Here is a 20,953-nt window from a genome sequence, read left to right on the forward strand (position 1 = left end):
TTAGGAAAATACAGGAAACTCTCAACATAATGATGTTCAAAAACATGGAGGAAAAGACCTCATAAAGACCATTATGGGCAATACTGAGGCATAAATTTTAAGTGTAGCCACTTAACACTGTAATAGGTCAAAAAGTAATCATAGTGTCAAAAAATCTTTTCAGAAATGTCAAAATTTCAAATCTCTTCAATAATATCCACCACAGTGTATCAAACTGAAAAAACACACTTAACTTTGGGCTCATTGTCGAGTTACTTTTCATTGTGTGAAAACTTCACAACACTATAAACGTCTCGGCTTGTAATCCAATGTTGGGGAAGATCCAGTCTTCAAGCGGTGAGGATCTTTACATTCACTACGAGATGTCTGTCCCACCCCTTTTTTTGAATCGTCTAAGGTCCCGACGGGGACGTGTTTCGCAAACGGCTTCTTCTGGAGACCCAGCTGTGAAATTGCCTATGACAAAACCTCAATTAGCAAATTATCTTACTAGAAAAAGCAAAACCTATTTGAACTAAACGCCGTCAAACAGGGAACCAAACAAGCGATGGTGATGTCACTTAGATAATGTCAGGTGGTCAAATCATCATGGACAATAATTTATAAAAATACGGCCCATTGAAATACAGTGTTTAAACCATCCAGTTCGAGGGTGTGAAGACAGTAGATCCAGCGTTCTTCTGTTACCCCCACGAATGTTCTGCTTAACCCGAGCAATAATCCAACATTTTAAAGAGTCAAACCCATGGTGGAACTGCTTACAATGCGGGCATTATGCAAGCACACCCAGTTTTCTCTGCACATTCTTTGAGGATAACCTATTCTAGAGACTCCAATTTAAAAGAAATTTTGAGCTCAGCATTTTTGCCGTCCAGGGAACCAGTTGTGCAGCAAGTGGTTCCACTGGGACATATGAAAAGTTCTAAGTGTATATTTTGTTCCATGACTATTGAATGCACTGAATTTGCAAATCCTAGGGACATCAGTTACGTTTTGCCACCACTGTAACACGGAATACGTCATATGCAGTCTAAAATGTTACCAATAACAAATTTGGAGCGCCTTTAATGGCACATTGTAAGCAGTTCCACCATGGGGGGTTATGAGAGTTTCCTGTATTTTCCTAAAATTCACTGTTATTCTTTTTAGATTTTGAGTAAAATTAAGCCAATGTTACCCAGGTTGGATTTTCGAATTAGATTTATTATTTATAGTCCCCCTTATCCAGGGCAGAGAGTTGTTCAAAGTTTAGTTTTCTCTAAATTAGACTATTGCAATAGTTTATATTTAGGCGAACAATCAGGTAATGCTTAAGTGATGCAGTAGATTAAATCAACTTGACCATGTGACTGAGTCAATGAAAGCTTTACGTTGGGTCTCGGTGTAATTCAGAGTACAATTTAAACTGTTTATACTTTTAAAACGTTGTCTGGCATTGCTCCTGTGTATTTGAAACAAACATTGCAGGTCTATGGCCCAGTCCCAATCCGCGCTCTCAGATTCACAGCACAACAGCGGACGTGAGGCAGGCTGAGACATGAGACTTTCGCCAGAAACCTCGCAGCCATTTTTAAAATAACGGCTGCAGCACCTGCAGCTCAGAAGAGCAAAGCAGAGATGGAGTAGCAGCAGCGGGCAGGAAAGAGCGGGATTCTTTCCTGCCCCCGTAGCCGCACAGTCCACTACGCCACCAGGGCGGGCCCTGGCCTTCAAGGTAGGTCTTGGGAGGACTGTAGTGTACATTGGCAATGACCAGTGGAGTACAGCGCAACGAGTATGCATGGCATTCTGGTGCCCCTCAAATGTTGGCACCCCCTGCCGTGCATACTTACCGCGTTCTGCCGGCCCTGCCTTCAGAGCATCCTCATTCCAGCCTGCCTCATGTCTGCTGTTGTACTGTGTCAGATTGGGACTCGGTCAGTGGATCTGAAATAATCACGATCCCTCCTCTCTTTCCCTCTACTTGTTTCCAGTATGTGTGGTGGGAAAATGGGAGGTGACACACTGCAGGTAAGTAAGTCATGGCAGTGCATTTGGCCTGGCCTGAGATCAGGCATTCAAGCAGGCAGTAGATGGGTAAGCACAGTCCGCACTCTCCATTTGCTACCAGTATGTCTGGAAATGAAGAGAGAGGACACACTAGCTAAGTCAAAGTAGTTCATCTTGTCAGCCGGTGCAGTTGGCCTGGCTTGGGAGCAGGCAGGGAAGCAGACGCCAGTTGGGCAGTTGTAATTTGGAGATTTAGCACCCAGCCAAAAGCAAAGATTGAGTTGAGGCCAGTGTAGTGTGCATGGAGTTAAGACCTGGTCAGTACATCTGTTTTGATGGGATCTCTAGCTTTTTTATAACCACTTTGCACCAAAGATACATACGTGAAGCATGCTAGGCCCGTTATCTGCCTTTTTCCCTCTGAAAGAGAAATGGGGATGTTCTTGAAGGCTGCTTATGAATGCTCAGGCATAGCAGAGCCTGCATAACTCTGTTCTCTGTTAATATTTCAACAAGTAGTGTCACATGCATGTCAGAGCCCCTCTCTTATTCCCGTTCTGTCCCGGCTAGGGGAACAGTGGTTAGAACAACCTGCAGAATTGATTATTTGCCCTTCTATACAAGTGAAACGTCCCAGAAATTTCCGCAGCCAGAGAATAATTGTTGGGCTTTTGTTTTGTTGTTGTTTTTTAAAATCTTGGATGACCTGCTCCAGCAGCACTTTCAGGTTCCACTTTGAGCCCTTTCTAGACCTAACCTGTGTCCCTGCATGGAAGAAACCATTGGTTGACTTTGGCAATGTTTGGGGTGCTAGAGCATTCCACTGACTGGGCAAGAGGAGGAGGAGGAGAGCTAATTCAGCAGAGAGAGGCTGGTGAAACTTATTTTGTAGGGCTTGATTTCTGGGTAGCTTCTTCCTCAGAGCAATCCAGAGTCTCTTACCAGAGTGGAACCAATGTAGAGTACAGGGGAATGGATTTTTTTAGGAACTGGCAGAGCTGGTAGCCAGGGAGTGGGATGGGGGAAAGTGAGGGACAAAAGGCTAACTCATTTTAAAGTTGGAGTGATTCCAGGGAATGGTGAGAGATTAAAGGGGAAACTGGTTTGTGGAGAGGGGATTTGTTTGGTAGTATAACTCAGATCCAAGGCATGGGAAACCAGGAATATGTGAATCTTGTGTTAATGGGGGAATTAAAGTGCACTGTTCCTGAATATGATGCGTGTATACTGCTATATCTGTAGCTATGTAATTATATTTCTAGCAATGTGTAAGCCATATTGAACCTCACAGCTAATGTGAGATAGAAATGGCCAATTTAATGTAGTGCAATTTTTAATGGTCTTTGATAAATAAGGCTCCTAATTTTCAAATTCTGTACTTCTTTTTCCCCATGTTTCCAAGTTTATTAAGTTTGATATCTCACATAACAAAGATCTATGCAGTGTTTAATAAAAATATGCTCCATGGTCCCTGTGATTTCTGTTATTATCTGTGCGTTCTTGTGTCTCTTTCCCTAACTTCTGTTTCAGATCCTGAGGTCAGCTCGGAGGAATCAGCCTCCACAGGAGAAGAGCAGGAAAATGAAACTCCTCCTGCCACCTCCAGTGAAGCAGAGCAGCCTAAAGAAACTGAGGGAGTAGAGGAAAAGAAAGGTGACAGCAAGACCTCCAAAGAAACCAAAAAAGAGTATGTTGTAAATATTATCCAGCTATTATCATCACCCATGTGGCACTGGAGCAGTAATCTGTCTCCAACGCCAGCCCAAAAGGGAGAACCATCTGAGATCCAATCCTTGGAGGCCCACCAAACCAGTATGTTTTTCAGGATATCCACAGTGAGTGTGTATTAGATGTCCTGCAAAACATACATAGATCCATACAGAGCTGGGGGAGGGATGGTAGCTGAAGACCTGTGGGTCCCAAACCTGGTCCTGGAGGCACTTCAGCCAGTCAGGTTTTCAGGAACTCCATAGTAGTTAGTCTATTAAAACTTACTATAGCGCCCAACTGGCTGGCAGATCTGGGCGGTTTACAATGTAAAGTAAGAACAGTTTAAAAATGAATGGAACTACAAATATCGATAGGACAGGTTTTATACATTCGACAAGAAAACACACAACCAGTTTGTAGTAGAGAAAGAGTAAAAGAAGTTGTGGAGCAGATGGTTGGAATCCCGCAGCAAGGCCACATCCCATGACCCAGAGCTACGTTTACTTAAATGCTTTTTTTGAATAACCAGGTTTTTAATGCATTTTTTAATTGTTTCAAGGATGATTCTGCTTGGATACTGAGCGGGAGAGAATTCCATTGAAAAAGGGACCTGAAAATAAAATGCTCGGTGGTGGGTAAATTCTAATTGGGCTTGTTTCGAGCTAGGGAGTACAAACCAATGGCCATTTAATGAATGTAACAAACGTACCAGAGAATACGGGATAGTGACTGTGGACAGCTAGGTGTACCGATTCTGTGTGCTTTGAACGTAAGAGTCAGTAGTTTAAAAAGGAAACGTTTTTCCACTGGGAGCCAATGCAGTTCTTGGAACAGAGGGGAAATGTAATCAAACTTGTGGGCATGGTGGATAAGTTTAGCAGCTGTGTTCTGTATTAATTAAAGTCTTGATGGTAATATGATAGCAGCCTAGATAAATTATATTACAGTAGTCAAGTCTCGAGAGGAGTGACGAGACAAGGGAATGAAAAGATTTTTTTTGTCAAAAAATCTACAGATAGATCAAAGTTGACGTAAGAAAAAGAAGCTAGACTTGCACAGTGCAGAAATTTGTGGGGTAAATGCTAAATGGGAATCCAGGATGACACCCAGGTATTTGAAGGAGTTGGCCGTTTTTCCTTTGTGCAACATCAGTTTGTGTTGTTTTAACCAAACTGATATTTGTATGAGACAGGCCTGCAGTGGACCTACGTTTTGGGTTGGGAAGAGAAGAATATCATCCGTGTAGAAGTGAAACATTATGCCGAGTGATTTGAATTAGTGTGGCAAGTGGACTTAGAAAAAGATTAAAGAGCAGAGGGGCAGAACTGATCCCTGAGGGACACCACATGTGAGAGGGTAAGGGGAAGTGGTGGAAGAACTAGTGACTACCCTAAATAATCTGTTTGACAAGAAGGAGGAGAACCAGTTCGGAACCGTTCCACTTACTCAAAGAGAAGAAAGATTGGACAACAGGAGATCAGGATTCACCAGGTCAATCAAGGGAAAGAGCAAGAATTGCTCTGTGTTTATCTAAGCGAGAGTAAATTTCATTTAATACGGCTGTTAAGCTGATATTCATGAGAGATTTGCATATAGTGAAGGCAGTGCATGCAAATCTTTCTCATGAATATTCATTGTGGATATCCTGAAAACCTGACTGGCCTCCAGGACCAGGTTTGGGAACCACTGGCCTAGGCTGAACCCAAAAAAAAAACAATTGAGCAAAATGAGGAAAGGTCTGAAGGAGACAAAAGAAAATCCCCTAATCCTAACCCATTTTTGTCTGGAGCTTTCTGAATATTTTTCTGCCCTGGATGCTTATGTTCATCCAGTTTTTCCATACTGTTTTTCTCTTAACAGGATAGGAAAGTGCTGTCAAATTGTAAGCATGGTGTTATGCAAATTAAAGGTAAAAAGGTTTCTTAATGTTTGCCTATTTATCTCCAGTACTTGCGCCACATTTGCTGCTCCAGGAATTACTAGCGCGGTTTAGTAATCGAAGCCCTAAATATCCACAATTTACATCTGTTTAAACTTGAAATATATTTATAGAATCAGGAGGCCTGAAAAACAGTAGCATGTTTGAAGAAAGGCTCCTAAATGGCATAAAATTGCTGAATATTATCCTTAAGATCACAGGTCAGCTTCTCCATTGTCACTCACTCCTTCCAGTAACAGCTAGTAATACTGATCAGGTATCTAAATGTAGACAATCCAAACCAGTCATACTCCAGTCCCAGCATGAATGTCTGAATGGAGAGAGGCACCTCCAAACCAGAGATCACAAATCGTTTTCTGTATTTTTCTTGAGAAGAGCACTATCCCTGGACATTTCTCCCTAAAAATGGTTGTTTGATCCCACTTAACTATACCTTCCAGCATACGTTGGATTTGAATACTTCAAACTTTTTAGTGTGTGTAACTTGAATCCCATTAAAAATTACAGCTAACCAAATTGAGAGACTGATCCTTTTGCCTAGTAATTAGAAATTACGAGGCAGATGCACTAAAGCTAAATGAGCCTTTAATGACCCTCCAACGAGGAAAATTTGATCCGTTGCATGCATCAAAGGGCTTTTACCGATGAAGCCAGCAGCTAACGAAAACGGAATGGAGATGAGCAATTAGTGTGAAAACCCCATTGAAACGACATGCACTAACCTTTTCCGATTGCCTTTACGCAGGAAAAAGGCAGGAAAACTAACGACAGGTCTGGACCACTCGTTAGGACAGCTCTGTGCCAGGAAAAATCATTAAGTGAAAAAATAAACAAACTTTGAGCCAATCCCAGCGCATTAGCAGAGCTAAAAGCGCTGTGATTGGTCCAAAGGACGTCAGCAAACACATCAAATAAAAAAAGGATCGGGAGGGGGCAAGGGCGCTCATCAGGAGCGTCCTGTATGGACGGCCTTGCCCCCCCCCCCCCCCCCCCCCCCCGAAAAAGCAAAATGCTAGCTGGCTGCCCCGGTCCCCCTCCCTTCCTGTTCCTGTGTTCTGCAGAGCTAACTCCGCCTCCCGTCATTCTTTCGCCCCGTGCCCCGCCCCCGCTGCCCCCCTGAGGTCGACTACGCCGCTCCCCCCCTCCACCGAGACCCCCCTCCCTATTAACGACCCGAGCAGCGCCTCTCACCTCTTTCAGAAGCGCTGCACGGGCAGGAAGATCTATTGTGTTGGTTGTAGAGTCTCCATGACGTCTCTTCTTCCCTGTACGTCAGAAGGAGGCGGGGCCTAGAAGAGAACTAGAAAAGAACTACAATAACCACAGGACTGTAAAAGAGAAACATTCATACAAGAAGGATAGATATCAATCAATAACCAATAAAGTATCAAACAAAAAAAACATCAATTTAAAATTGCTTTAACAACCAACACAGAGAGAGTGGCAGTCCAAAAAGAAATGCTATTTATGCTTTGAATGCTTGATCAAATAACCATGTCTTTAAAGTTCTCTTAAATACTTTAATAGAAGTAATACTATGAATAGTAAGTGGCAAGTTGTTCCATGTAGAAGGCACTGTGTCTTGTAGATTTGAATTGTGCCTGTTTCGGTCCAGGAAAGACCAGTCAATAATCATTAAAATGCAAAATTCTTGCTGAAGTATATGGAATTGTAAGAGTGGCCAAGGTATCCTAAAATCAGGGGGAAAAAATGATTTTACGATACCAGCCCTACTCACTGGGCCCAGTATTGAGTCGGTGGCAATCAGCATTTTGCTGACCGGCACTAAACCCAGAAATTCAGTGCTGGGTCACGTCCGAGAACCAGCATTGAATTTCTGGGATTCTGGAGCCAGCTAACACATAGCCGATTCAGTACGATGTTCAGCACGTAACTGATAAAGATGGGACTGACTGAATATCAGCACTTAACCAGCCAAGTTCTGGCTCCGCTCCTGGATCGCCCTCAAAATAGCCGGGTTTGAGTTTGACGCTAACTGACCGGTTAAGTGGCGCTGAATATGACCAGTTAACTGTGAACAGGTGATTTAACTGGCCAGGGAGTCATGTCTGGCTGGCTGAATCACTTTATTGTTATTACATTTCTACCCTGCATTTTCCCAAGAAGGCTCAGGTTCAATGCAGCTTACATAATAAATTAAGAAGTCTCACACTTGTATTCAACTCTACAGTATCATTAACTTCAAATTAACTAACCCTTCTTTGCGGGAAGGTTGGGTGTCAAAAGGGGACCTCCTCTACAGTGTGAGGGATACTAAGACGTCCCATGCATAGAGACAACAACTGGAGCCCAAACATCCTGAAATCTCAGAGACTGGGAACTTAGCATACCTCATCCTATCCCTCCACACTTCTCTTAAACTGGTTTTGGGATTTCCAGTTTCTAGCTATTAACCATTTGCTGCTGTTTTCTTTTAAATCATTCATTAAGGGAAAATAAAGGCATAACAATTGCATTAAATATAGCACATGAATAATAACCTTTGGTTTAGCAATAGGGAGTTCAGTTCTAAAATATGTTGTCTCTGCTTTTCGGATAACAATAATTAAACAAGTACGTGGAAGATGTGAGCAAGATATAGAAACCTCAAAGTGTCCTAGATCTTGCTTTGTGTTAAAAATTCTTCTATTTCATACAAAGCACAGATAGAGTTAGCCATTAAGCTCACAGCTCCTTCAACAACGTGAAGTGGTATAGGAGGAGATTTTAGAAATTAGATGCCATTTATACCTGGAAATCTACACATACAGAGAAGTTGCTACCTTATAATAGATGCTGCTTATACATGGAAATGGCTGCACGCAGAAGTTTAAAGGGTGGTTAGGGCAGCCTTTCAAAGAGTACATATAATACATTATACTATGTGGTGTCATGCACAATGCCTGAGTAACTGCTCGTTTGGATCTGGGTTTGGAGGGGTGCTGAGGAGTTTTAAACCACCTTAAAATACCAAAAACGTTTTGCATTTTGGAGCTGGACTCCATGATTGTCTCCCTTTTGGCATGCAGGTTCCCAGAATCGCTGCTTGCACCTCTGTAGAACTACTTACACATGCAAACCCTGACTGATGAAGCTCCTTTTTTGAATATTTTCTTTGTAAAATGTATTCTTCTCATCTGCATGACAACAAAAACATGTATTTTTAGTGGTGCTATACTACCAATGTCCATTTTTCAGGTATCCAGTTATCCTTCTAATGTAGTAACCTATACCTTAATTCCCATTTAATACATCATATAGATATATTCTGCACATGCCACATGAAATAAATGCCACTTCCTCTACTCCCAAACCTATCTGTAATTCAGGTTTCCTTTTCAAATGGGGAAAACCATTCCGAGGCCTTTTTCAATAAGCTATCAAAAAAGCATCTTATTTATGCGTGTGCACCTCTGGGTTTGTTTTCTATTTCAGTGCAAAGGTGCAGTCCAAGGAGAAAAAGGTGAAGAAGACCATTCCATCATGGGCCACTCTCTCTGCCAACCAGCTCGCCAGGGCACAGAAGCAGACACAGATGGCTTCCTCCTCGCGTCCCAAGATGGATGCTATCTTAACAGAGGCCATCAAGGCAAGTGAGAGTGTGTCCAGTACCCTTTTATGTGCTCTGCATCTCTAGGACATGGGCTGAGCATAAGGATTTCATGTATTTACTGGGGGTAATTTCATAACTAGTACATGCATACTCTTCACTGTTCAAGTAGTGTAGAAGTACATTTCAAAATAAATGTACACATCTACTTTCAATCTGAAATTACCCTGGAGAGTTTATATAGTTATGAAATTTTCTGACTTATGTTATGCACATAAACATTATTTAGTGTCAGAATTATATATATAAATGCAAATACCTTCTGAACCCCACCCTTGGGATCACCGACACTCAGTTCAGGTAAAGTTATACATGTACAGTTCTACCCACAAAACATGATACACATATTAGATGTAGAATTTTATAAGCTTATATTTCCACACATAACACTGCTGTATCCAGTAATAAGGGCTTTTAACGTTGCCCTTATTTTGTGGCATCTGTGGGGCTTACTCTGTAAATATCTTTTGCTCCACGCATCCCAATAGTATCTGTGAGACAAAAAGACCACCACCACCACTTTTCTGTGTTGTTCCCACCCTCTTCCTCTTCCCATTCCAAAAAAGGGTTTTTTTTTTCACTTTTTAAAATTTTCTTTGAAGAGCAATTGACATACCCATTAAGGAATAAGAAGATCTTTATTTCGTAGCGTCCCTTTAGACTGGCACGGATGGGTTATGCACTCCTGCCAGCAGATGGAGAACACGCTTAACTTCAAGTAAGCCCACTGGAGGTCCGTCTGTTCTCTGTCTCAGCAGATGGTAGCAGTGGTAAGCCTGTACAATCCCAGATAGTAGGAGCTAGGGATCCCTTCCCCCTCTGATTCTTGAGGGGAATGTTTGCAGCACTGTAATTTTGCTGTTGCCTGTACCTGCTTCGCTCACTGTGCCATTTTTCCGTCCAGGTTTCTATACTTGGAGCCGGGCTCTCCGTCAGCATTTTTTATATATTTATTTTTTTGCTGGGTCCCCGTGTGTGTGAGGCAAGGTGATGGTGGTGCAGCGTTTGAAGCGCTGACCGGTTTGTTGGAGTCGTACCTTGGCTCGGAGGGGCACTATTCCTTTTGAGATGTTCAGAGAGAAGTAGCAGCACCAATTCCTGGGGGAGGGGAGGCTCAGGTTTCAAGTTGCTCTTGCGGGGACTTGGCGGGTCTAGAAACTGAGGCTGGTCAGTCAATGACAATAGCTCTGCTTTTGGCGGGGACCGCTGCCATTTTGCATGTAGCAGCTACGTCGGAGCTGCCACTGCGGTTGGAGCTGATCTGTTCGGTTGGTGGAAATATGGATGTTCCAGTGTAGCCTGGTACTTCTGGGGTGGATTTTCCCCCGATTTCATTTTGGCAATGTACAAGGCATTTTGCCTGCACAGAGAGACTGCTCAGACAGGTCAGCAGCGGTGGGGGTGTCCTTTGGAGCCTTTTGCATGGATTTGGAAGACCTTCTGCAGGCGGCCTCCTCTCCTTCTGCAGAGGACTTGATGGGTCCGGATCCAGCTTCAAGAGAGGAGGCGTGATTGGAGGATTAGCTTCCAGGTGAGGACTCCTCTGTTGTACAGATTTTTCACTCTGTTGTACAGATTTTCCACTGGGAAGAACTTCAGGAGCTTATAGCCCAGGTGTCATCAGTGCTGAAGTTTGAGGATACCCCTAAGAAGTATATTCTCTCTTGAAAGGAATTTGAAGGTCCTCCCAAGTCCTTCCGCAATACACCATATTCCAGATGCTCCCTTTTGTTTGGCCCAGTCCATGGTTTGCCTTTACCCAATTTCAGATCAGGATAGGGAGCCCATGCGTCCTCTGATGGTAAATATGGTTGTCTCCGCAGTACCTAAGAAGAATACTGTACAGGTGGATAGGGGTATGGCTCTGAAGGATCCCCAGGACCGTCACATTGAAGCCTTGTTGAAACAGAGCTTTGATGTAGCAGCTTTGGCTGTCCAAGCATATATTTGTGGAGATTTGGTTGCTTGTGCCTGTTTTCGTTGGGCAGAGCATGTCTTAGACAAGAAGTTGAATGACTGGTCTTTGGTGGATCAGCAGTTGGCAAAGAGATAGGAGCTTCATTCTTGTCTGACGCCATGTATGACCTTCTTCATACTTTGGCCAAGTCCATGGCACTCATTTTGGCGGACACTTCCAAATCTATGGGCAGTATAGTAAGTGTCAACGGTAAAGTAAACTAATACAACATGGTCAAAGGACACTTTATATATGGCTGTGTGGCTGTTATTCAACTAAATATGATGAGAATCCCTCAGAAACCTATTAGACCACAAGTCCTAGGTTGACAACCGATACATTGAAAGCCGTTGATACGTTTCTGTCATGGGATTTTTTTATATATTTACAGACTCTTCATATATTACTTCACTTTTTTTCAAAAAAAAATTTAAGTGCTCAGTACTGTGTTCAATAGTTGTATAATTCAAACTAGAACCATTTCTTACCAAGGAAAGCGCCATTTTGAGCAGAGGTATTCTGACTGAAAAATTATGGGAAGCTGATTGTTGCAACGATAGTCCCTGATGAAGCCACATATTGGTGAAACGGTGGCGCCGTAGGACTAAAGCTAAGTGTTGCATCATGTTTGTTTGGCGCTTTAAAAAGGGGTTAGACAAGTCCATAAACCGCTACTAAATGGACTTGGGAAAAAGCCACAATTCAAGGAATAACATGTATAGAATGTACGTTTGGGAAGCTCACCAGGTGCCCTTGGCCTGGATTGGCCTCTGTCGTGGACAGGATGCTGGGCTCGATGGACCCTTGGTCTTTTCCCAGTGTGGCATTACTTATGTACTTATTTCCTTGATAAGAAATGGTTCTAGTTTGAATTATACAACTATTGAACATAGTATTGAGCACTTTAAAAAAATTTGGAAAATAAAGCGAAGTCGATTATGTGGTGTTTTCTTTTTCTCTCCTCTTTGGAGGTTCTCTTTTGCTGTTTTCTCTCTCTTCTTCGGGAGTTCTGCTTTCCTGTTTGTGGACTGACCTTCAAGGAGCTACAGCAATTGGTTATAAGCTTACTTGAAGTTCAGTGTGTTCTCAGTCTCCGCTGGTAGGCGTGCATAACCCATCTGTGCCGGTCTATAGGGAATAAAGCAGGGTTGTCCAACCTCGAGGGTCGCAATCCAGTCGGTTTCCAGGATTTCCCCAATGAATATGCATGATCTATTTGCATGTACTGTCTGTATTGTATGCAAATAGATCTCATGCATATTAATTGGAGAAATCCTGGAAACCTGACCTGGTGAGGGCCAAGGTTGGATACCCCTGAACTAAAGAAAAGCAAATTAGTAGGTAAGCTGTAATTTCTCCTTTAAAAAAGGGTGGGGGGAGAAATTGTGCTTCCTAATTTTCTGGAAGGAAGAAGAGAGTTCTAATACAAAACCTAAGTGGTTCTTAACAAAAAGGAAAAACAATAAAGTATATTTGGCTGTAGCTATGTTCTACATCAAATGCAGATCATCTGTCCGTACCAAGAAGATTCATGTCCCTGTATGCAAATGCACAGCCAGAAGAAGCAGTCTCATTCATAAACATGCTTTCAGGTCACTGAATATTTATTAAGTAACTTGCATGGAAAATGTAAAAAAAATATCACCGCAATCTAAGATCTCCTAGCACATAGGCGCTAATTGTGCAAATTTCCACACACTTTTTGAGCGCCCTATAAAGAATTAGGCCATTAGTGGATAATTTTATAAAGCTTTTTCAGACACACATGCTAGTACACATGTGCATGATTAAAAGAACACATATACTTGTTCCTGATTCTGATGTAGGCATGTTTGGGCAGAGTCAGGGTTTTTGCACAGTCTCTATATTATACACATGTATGCAGGTTCATTTTACACAGTTTCTGCAGCAGTAGACTAATCTGAGGCCGCAGCACATGCCCTGAATAATAAAAACCTCGATTGGCCTGTGGGAGCAGATAGAGCTAGAGGATAGGTTACTCGTTTGCTTGGCAGCTACCAGCTTCACATCTTGAACTCCTAAAGAAATATCTGTCAGAGTGATTCATGCTTTAAAATTACTAGTAGCAGTGTTTTAACACACTTATTATTTCCTTCATTTCTTAACTGGGATCCCTTTATTTTCCTCTCTTCAGGCTTGTTTCCAGAAAAGTGGGGCATCTGTGGTTGCAATTCGTAAATACATCATCCACAAGTACCCATCTCTGGAGCTAGAGAAGAGGGGTTACCTCTTAAAGCAAGCCTTGAAGCGAGAGCTGCAGCGTGGGATCATCCGGCAGGTACTTCTGAGATCTCCAGCTCTGTGTCTCAGCCTTTACCATAGGAAGGGTAAAGTAGTGGACGAACAAGATTAAAAGCATTATGTCACATAATACAAAGAGCTGCTACAATCATTTCTACCAGATGTATGCAAAAGCTAAAGGGTACAGTGGCAGAGTTACACGTCAGCTGTTATTTTTAGGAATTTACTGGTTGCGGAAAAAACAGTTTAGTCTGCCATTTACTTAAGTTTTTATGATGTGGGTCTAGGAATAATGGCTGTTACTGGATGCACGCCGTGAGCTGAAAAGCTGTAGTCTGTCCACTTAATTGATATCATTAGCTAAACTTTGCAACAGCTAGTGAGCTGTCCTGTAAGGTTCCAATTCAGTCCTTGGAACCAGAGCTTGTACATAAACCAGCCTGACTGACCGACATGAAGCACTGTTTTGATGATGTGTAGGAATTTGTTTTTATTATTATTATTACTATACTGTGCTAACCTTAAGAGATCTCTCTTTCTGCTAAAGGTCACAGGGGCTTCACCAGGTCACAAGCCAATTTAAAGATGTTTTTACAAGTTGGTACGCCGCCTGTCCTTTTCCAACAGCAAAGCTTGAATCTCATCTTAAAATTGGTGTTTTGTTTCTTTCGGATCAGGTGAAAGGAAAAGGAGCTTCTGGGAGTTTCGTGGTGGTGGCAAATGCAGGAAAATCTGTACAGAAATCCAAAAGCGACAAAAAGGTAGAAACGTAACTTTAAATGATATAGTGTGATTGCTGTTACACCACTTCTAAAGATTAATAAATTCATAAAGAATATAAGGTGATAAGTTGGTAACAGATTTTTTGGACCAGCTTTCTGATAGCAATACTACAGTATGTGAATGAGTAAAACGTATATATTCTAGTATTTTCATCTATGAAGGTGGGGCTCTGCTCCATCTGTAAACGTGGAGTACGTTCCATATATCCAGGAGGACATTGGCTCCATCTTGGAATGTGAAGCAGAGTCCCATCTTTGAGTGTGGGCTGCATTCCAATCTCTGAATGTCCAACGCAGCCCATTTTCTGAATGTTGGGCACTGTTCCATTTTTGATTGTGGAGCACAGCTCCATTTATGCATGTGAGACACAGCTCCATCTGTTCATGTGGAGCACAACTTTATTTTCAAAAGTATTCTCCCTCCTATTGCATACTAGATATCTGCCCTCCCCACTTAATAAAAACAGCCCGTGCTAATATTTCTCATTATCACACAGAATCTTTCCTCAAGCTTGGCCGAAATCATCATTACACCGATACCAAAAGACCCAATCAACCCAGACAATGGCTTCTAACTACAGACTGGTGGCCTCCATTCCATTCTTTACCAAATTAATGGAGGGAATGGTGACTTTACAGCTCACTCAGTACCTGGATTTGCATGATATTCTTCCACCACCTCAATCAGGATTCTGTGCACTCTTCAGCACAGAAACAGTCTTGTGCTCCATGGCCGAATAATCTGAATCATAGTTACCTAATGCTAGGGTCCACCTTGGGGGTCAGCACTCAAGGAAAAGATCTAGGTGTCATGAACTCTTCTGCTCAATGTTTGGCGGCGGCCAAAAAAGCAAACAGGATGCTAGGAATTATTAGGAAAGGGATGGTGAATAAGACCGAAAATACTATTGCTCCGTGGTGCGGCTGCAGCTTGAGTATTGCATTCAGTTGGTCGATGTATCTCAAAAAGATATAGTGGAATTAGAAAAGGTTCAAAGAGCAGCCAAAATGATAAAGGGTTTGGAACTGTTGTTATATGAGGAAAGGCTAAAGAGGTACACGACTAGTGATTCACACCTCTACAGCGTCCCCAGCCTTGACCACCCCTAGGGGAACGGAAGACCTTGCTCAGGAATCAAAACCAGGTCCCCTATATGGCAGTACAGAACACTTGCCGCTAAGCCACTGCTCAACATGCTCCAGTCTCAACCCCATTTTCTCTACCTGTATGAGTTCATCTGACATGAGGCAGGGTTAACATTTATAAAATATGCATGTAAAAAAAGCTGGGAAGTTTGTACCTTTTCGGTAGGGTCATTTTTGGGGATTGGCAACCAGAACATTCTGCATATTTTTTGTTTGTTCTGGAATGAACGATTACGCACTCCTCTTAAAGGGAGCACACTATGTGCAAAGAAGGGTGCAGTCTTCTTAAAAAGTGCACACTCCTACCACAAACGCCAGTCCAACCCTAGTTGTTCTTAAAGGGAAAGTGCATATTTTCTTGTAGAAAAATTTCATTTCATGTATTACTGTATATTTATAACCTCCCTATCTACAAACTATCTATAAAATGGAGTAACTTATGCTATACCCTGCTGCACAACTTAGGTGACCTGTCAGGGGATAATTTTATAAAGCCTTTTCTGCATGTACAGCACATTTTACATGTGGGAAATGGTTCTTATAAAGTTGCACAGGTGTGAAAAGCAAGCACATGGAAACACGGTGCCTGTTTCTACATGATTTGAGTGGAGGCGCTCCTCGTGGTGTAGTCTGCATGGAGATGAAGTGTAGTTTACAAAATACACGTGCACAGAGTACACGCACACATTTACACCTTTGGAGCAGATGCAAATTTGTGCAGAGTTTGGCCACTAGGAGACATTGTTTATGTTTAAATCATTTTAATTGAGTTCCAACCCCAAACACAAGAAAGAAAGAAGATATATTAGGAAGATTACTAGCATAATATATTACTGACCATACTAAAAGCCCACTTGCACCTCCTCCCTCAGTTCCCTCCCCTACATCAGGAGGAGCTTGCTAGGTACTTACTTACTGTGGTAACCTTGAAATTGTGCAGGAAAATGAGTTTGTAATGAAGTTAGTAAACAGCTCTGTACACCAACAGTAACCTTTGCTACTTAACTGGCTCTTCACACCTGTTTGATGCACTGCTGTAATTGCGTTGTCTTCATGCATGCAGAGGTTAATACAATACATTTTATCTCTCCCTTCACCTCCCAGAAGAGCAGCTCCACGTCGGCTCCAGAGCAACAGGTTAAATTGGAAGACATCCTACCACTTGCTTTCACCCGCCTTTGTGAGCCCAAGGAGGCTTCTTACAGTCTGATCAAGAAATACGTGTCTCAGTATTATCCCAAACTCAATTTGGACAGCAGGTGGGTGCAACTGGGTTATATCTGAATGTATCTCTTGGCTTTAGGCAAAGTGAGTTAGGATTTCTTTTCTGTGACTATGTATGTCTTACATAAGTATTGCCATACTAGGCCAGACTAAAGGTCCATCAAGCCCGCCATCCTGTTTCCAACAGTAGCCAATCTAGGTCACAAATTCCTGGGAAGATCCCAAAAAAGTACAAAACATTTTATACTGCTTATCCCAGAAATGTTGTAGCTTCATCGCATGCCCCCTAGTCCTAGTATTTTTGGAAAGCATAAACAGAGCTTCACATCTACCCGTTCAACTCCACTCATTATTTTATAGACCTCTATCATATCTCCCCTCAGCCGCCTTTTCTCCAAGCTGAAGAGCCCTAGCCACTTTAGCCTTTCCTCATAGGGAAGTCGTCCCATCCCCTTTATCATTTTCATTGCCCTTCTCTGTACCTTTTCTGATTCCACTATATCTTTTTTGAGATGCGGCGACCAGAATTGAACACAGTATTTGAGGTGCGGTCGCACTATGGAGCGATACAAAGGCATTATAACATCCTCATTTTTATTTTCCATTCCTTTCCTAATAATACCTAACATTCTATTTGCTTTTGAATATTATTATTACAGCTATGAGCTTTGGTTCAAGGCCTGAGACTTTGGTTCAGGATGTAAGAATGACACATCTACCCACCTTCTCTTACATGAGCACACAGTTGTGGAATGCACTGCCTACAGCCCTGAAAACTATTGACGAAATAACTAACTTTCACAAATCTCTTCAACAAGGCCTACAAAGATAACCCATAGCCTTACAAAACTACCTCACCAACCCAGCCAGTATTATAGTCCACCTTCTATACTATCCTGCATAACATCCTCCTTCTTTCTGCCCTTACTTAAACCTTGTACATTACCAATTGTATCTGATAAAATAGTATCTGATAACCTGGAATGACTACGTCATAACAAAACTCTGTAAGCCACATTGAGCCTGCAAATAGGTGGGAAAATGTGGGATATAAATGCAAAATATATATATATATCTATATATGTATTTTTTTTTTTTTTAATATACCCCGCGCTTTCCCACTCATGGGCAGGCTCAGTGCGGCTTAGGTACTTGTTTGTACCTGGGGCAATGGAGGGTTAAGTGACTTGCCCAGAGTCACAAGGAGCTGCCTGTGCAATAAATAAATAAATAAAATACAGGTAAAACAGAGGGTGCAATTGATAAAGCTTGAAAGTTTTAATCTTTCTGCTTTTTTAGAAGTGTCTCGAGATTCTTTTCCTAAATGAGTGACCCTCTTGGTTTCAGTTGGATCAGAAATTGATGAATGTGACTATGAAATCTTATTTTCAGTATAAGGATGTTGCTTTTTGTGGTCACCTATTCCCAGATGTTGCTTGTTCCACTCAACTAAAGTGGAAAGTAGAGAATGACACAGTTAACATTACCATGGATATACCACGGGAATAAAACTTCTTAACACCCCACGGGAAAGGTGAAAATCCTTGTTCCCACAGTTAAAAAAAAAAAAAAAAAATCATTTCTTCCCCACAGGTGTCACCACTTAACACTTTCCTGCAGTCGGCTGACAGCCTCAGCAATTCATACAGGCCAGCTTCATGGCCTTCCTCCTGTCAAGTCCCGCCCTCTCTACTGCAACTTCCTGCTTAGCGTCAAATAGGAAGTTGTAGTACAGAAGGAGGAAGGCCACGGAGGTGAATCGTTGCTGGCTGACTGCAGGAAAGGCAGTGTGCTTACTTACCTTACTGACGCTGCCGGTGGCCCAAAAACTGAAGAAGGACAGCAGCATTATAGTGCACATAAGCCAAGGAGACAAAGAACTGTTGTAAAGGGGATGGGATTTGATGAACTGCCTTTCTGTGGTTACAATCAAAGCATTTTACATAGGACCCTTCAGCTTGAAGAAAATACGGCTGAGGGGAGATATGATAGAAGTCTAAAATAATGAGTGCAGTGGAACGGATAGACGTGAATCGCTTGTTTACTCTTTCCCAAAATACTAGGACTAGGGGGCACGCAATGAAGCTACAAAGTAGTAAATTTAAAACGAATCGGAGAAAATATTTCTTCACTCGACACATAGTTAAGCTCTGGAACTCATTGCTAGAGCAAGTGGTAAAAGCAGTAAAGCAGTTACCACAGCAGGCAGTAGTAAAAGCAGTTAGCAGGGTTTAAAAAAGGTTTGGCTGGCTTCCTAAAGGAAAAGTCCATAGACCGTTATTAAAATGGACTTGGGGAAAATCCACTGTTTATTTCTAGAATAAGCAGCGTAAAATGTATTGTACTGTTTTGGGATCTTGCCAGGTACTTGTGACCTGGATTGACCACTGTTGGAAACAGGGTGCTGGGCTTGATGAACCTTTGGTCTGCCCCAGTATGGCAATATTGTGTACTTACATTCAGGTACTTGTATTGTACCCAATGGAGGAATGCCCTGGCCACATAGCTCCCACAAATTTCTGCCTGCTCCAAAGAGTTGTTTCAGAAGCATCTCGACCTTCTTGTTGTGGGGTTCCTTGAGAGCTGAGCCGCCCTTCACTTGAATCATCATCTTGGTCACTGCTGTGATCAGTATGTAAGCTTTGGGGATGGGAAATAACTATTCCAAGTTCTTCTTGAAAAGCAGATAAAACCTTCCCATGAACTTGGATCCATGCAGAACCATGCCCACTCCTTTAGAACCATCTCTGACAGGTCTTGATGAAGGAGAAATGCCTTTGAGGGATTAGAATATCCTTCAAGGACGGGGTCCCCCTCCATCGAATCAGTGGATGACGCTCCAAATGATTAAAACTGTTTTATTCATCTGGAGTGTCGTCCACTGATTCTTGAATCATCTTCATTGTTCTGCAATATACTGTTCTTAATGAGATTTGTTTCTTCTGTGTTTACATCAGTCCCCTTCCATGGAGCATCGATTTCCCCCCCCCCCCCCCCCCCCCCCCCCCACACACACGTAAACACGCGCGCGCACACTGGGGAATCACTGTCCTCTGCAGGACTGCCACCACCTGATCAATCAGAATGGGGAGTTTTTCCTGCCGGAAGAGAGATACCACTGAAGATTCCCTGTTCCCTCCTGGAGAAATCTCCCCAGACTCCAAGTCAGAACAACCCGGAGACAAGGACTCAAGAGCCTCATCCTCCAATCCATGGTTCCTACCAGGTGCTAGGGCTGGGATCTAGACCCCCTCTTCCTCTAACCCCTACTGATGGATCCAGGACACTCGGAGAGAAGGGGGGAGCCATACTCCCTCTGCAGTAGCTGCTACCAACTGAGGCTCAAAATCCGTCCCCAGGACCCCATAGGGCCTATCCAGGAGGGAGGGGTTGAAGGAGCATCTGTAGTGCCCCATTACCGAGTCCAAACATGGCAGCCCCCCCTCCCCCCCCCCCCCCCCCCCCCCCCCAGTGAACGCCCAGCCAAAACCCATATAAGTACGTAAGTATTACCATACTGGGGAAGACCAAAGGTCCATCAAGCCTAGCATCCTGTTTCCAACAGTGGCCAATCCAGGTCACAAATTCCTGGCAAGATCCCAAAAAAGTACAAAACATTCTATACTGCTTATCTCAGAAATAGTGGGTTTTTTTCCCCAAGTCCATTTAATAATTTATTTATTTATTGCACATATGTATCCCACATTTTCCCACCTTTTTGCAGGCTCAATGTGGCTTACAATACATCATGAATGGTGGAAATATGTTAGAAGATATACATTTAGTATTATAGAAGAAGCTTGGGTAACATGATAATGATAAAACATGATAGTAATATAACAAGCAAATATTATAAGACAAATATTATTTAAGACAATTAGCCGGTGGTGGGAGGCAAGGCTGGTGGTTGGGAGGTGGGGATAGTGCTGGGCAGACTTATACGGTCTGTGCCCTGAAAAAGACAGGTACAAATCAAGGTAAGGTATACACAAAAAATGGCACATGTGAGTTTATCTTGTTGGGCAGACTGGGTGGACCGTGCAGGTCTTTTTCTGCCGTCATCTACTATATTACTATGTTAATTCTGAATATAAGTGGAGGAGTGGTGTATGTTCACATTTGATGATCTTTGTGGTATGCCTTATTAAAGAGATGGGTCTTCAGTAGTTTGCGGAAGTTGGTTAGTTCGTAGATCATTTTTAAGTTGCGCAGCAGTGCGTTCCATAACTGTGTGCTCACTTAGGTAAAGTTTGACGCATGCATTAGTTTGTATTTTAGACCTTTGCAGTTGGGGAAGTGCAGGTTAAAGAATATGCGGGATGATCTTTTTGCAT

The 20,953-nt window shown here is 42.5% G+C and overlaps 1 protein-coding gene across 2 annotated transcripts in view; it reads left to right on the forward strand.

Moving 5' to 3' along the window:
- HP1BP3 (heterochromatin protein 1 binding protein 3) overlaps positions 1-20,953 on the forward strand; it is a 53,989-nt gene that overhangs the window by 16,467 nt on the left and 16,569 nt on the right. Inside the window, exons 3-7 of one of the 2 annotated variants that reach the window (XM_030222194.1) lie at positions 3,520-3,676; positions 9,074-9,227; positions 13,361-13,504; positions 14,145-14,228; positions 16,500-16,654. In XM_030222194.1, coding sequence (XP_030078054.1) covers positions 3,520-3,676; positions 9,074-9,227; positions 13,361-13,504; positions 14,145-14,228; positions 16,500-16,654 — 694 coding nt within the window. The remainder of the gene's footprint in view (positions 1-3,519; positions 3,677-9,073; positions 9,228-13,360; positions 13,505-14,144; positions 14,229-16,499; positions 16,655-20,953) is intronic. The other variant, XM_030222195.1, reaches the window with a different exon arrangement.

The sequence above is a fragment of the Microcaecilia unicolor genome, chromosome 13 (assembly GCF_901765095.1).
Source record: "Microcaecilia unicolor chromosome 13, aMicUni1.1, whole genome shotgun sequence".
NCBI lineage: Eukaryota > Metazoa > Chordata > Amphibia > Gymnophiona > Siphonopidae > Microcaecilia > Microcaecilia unicolor.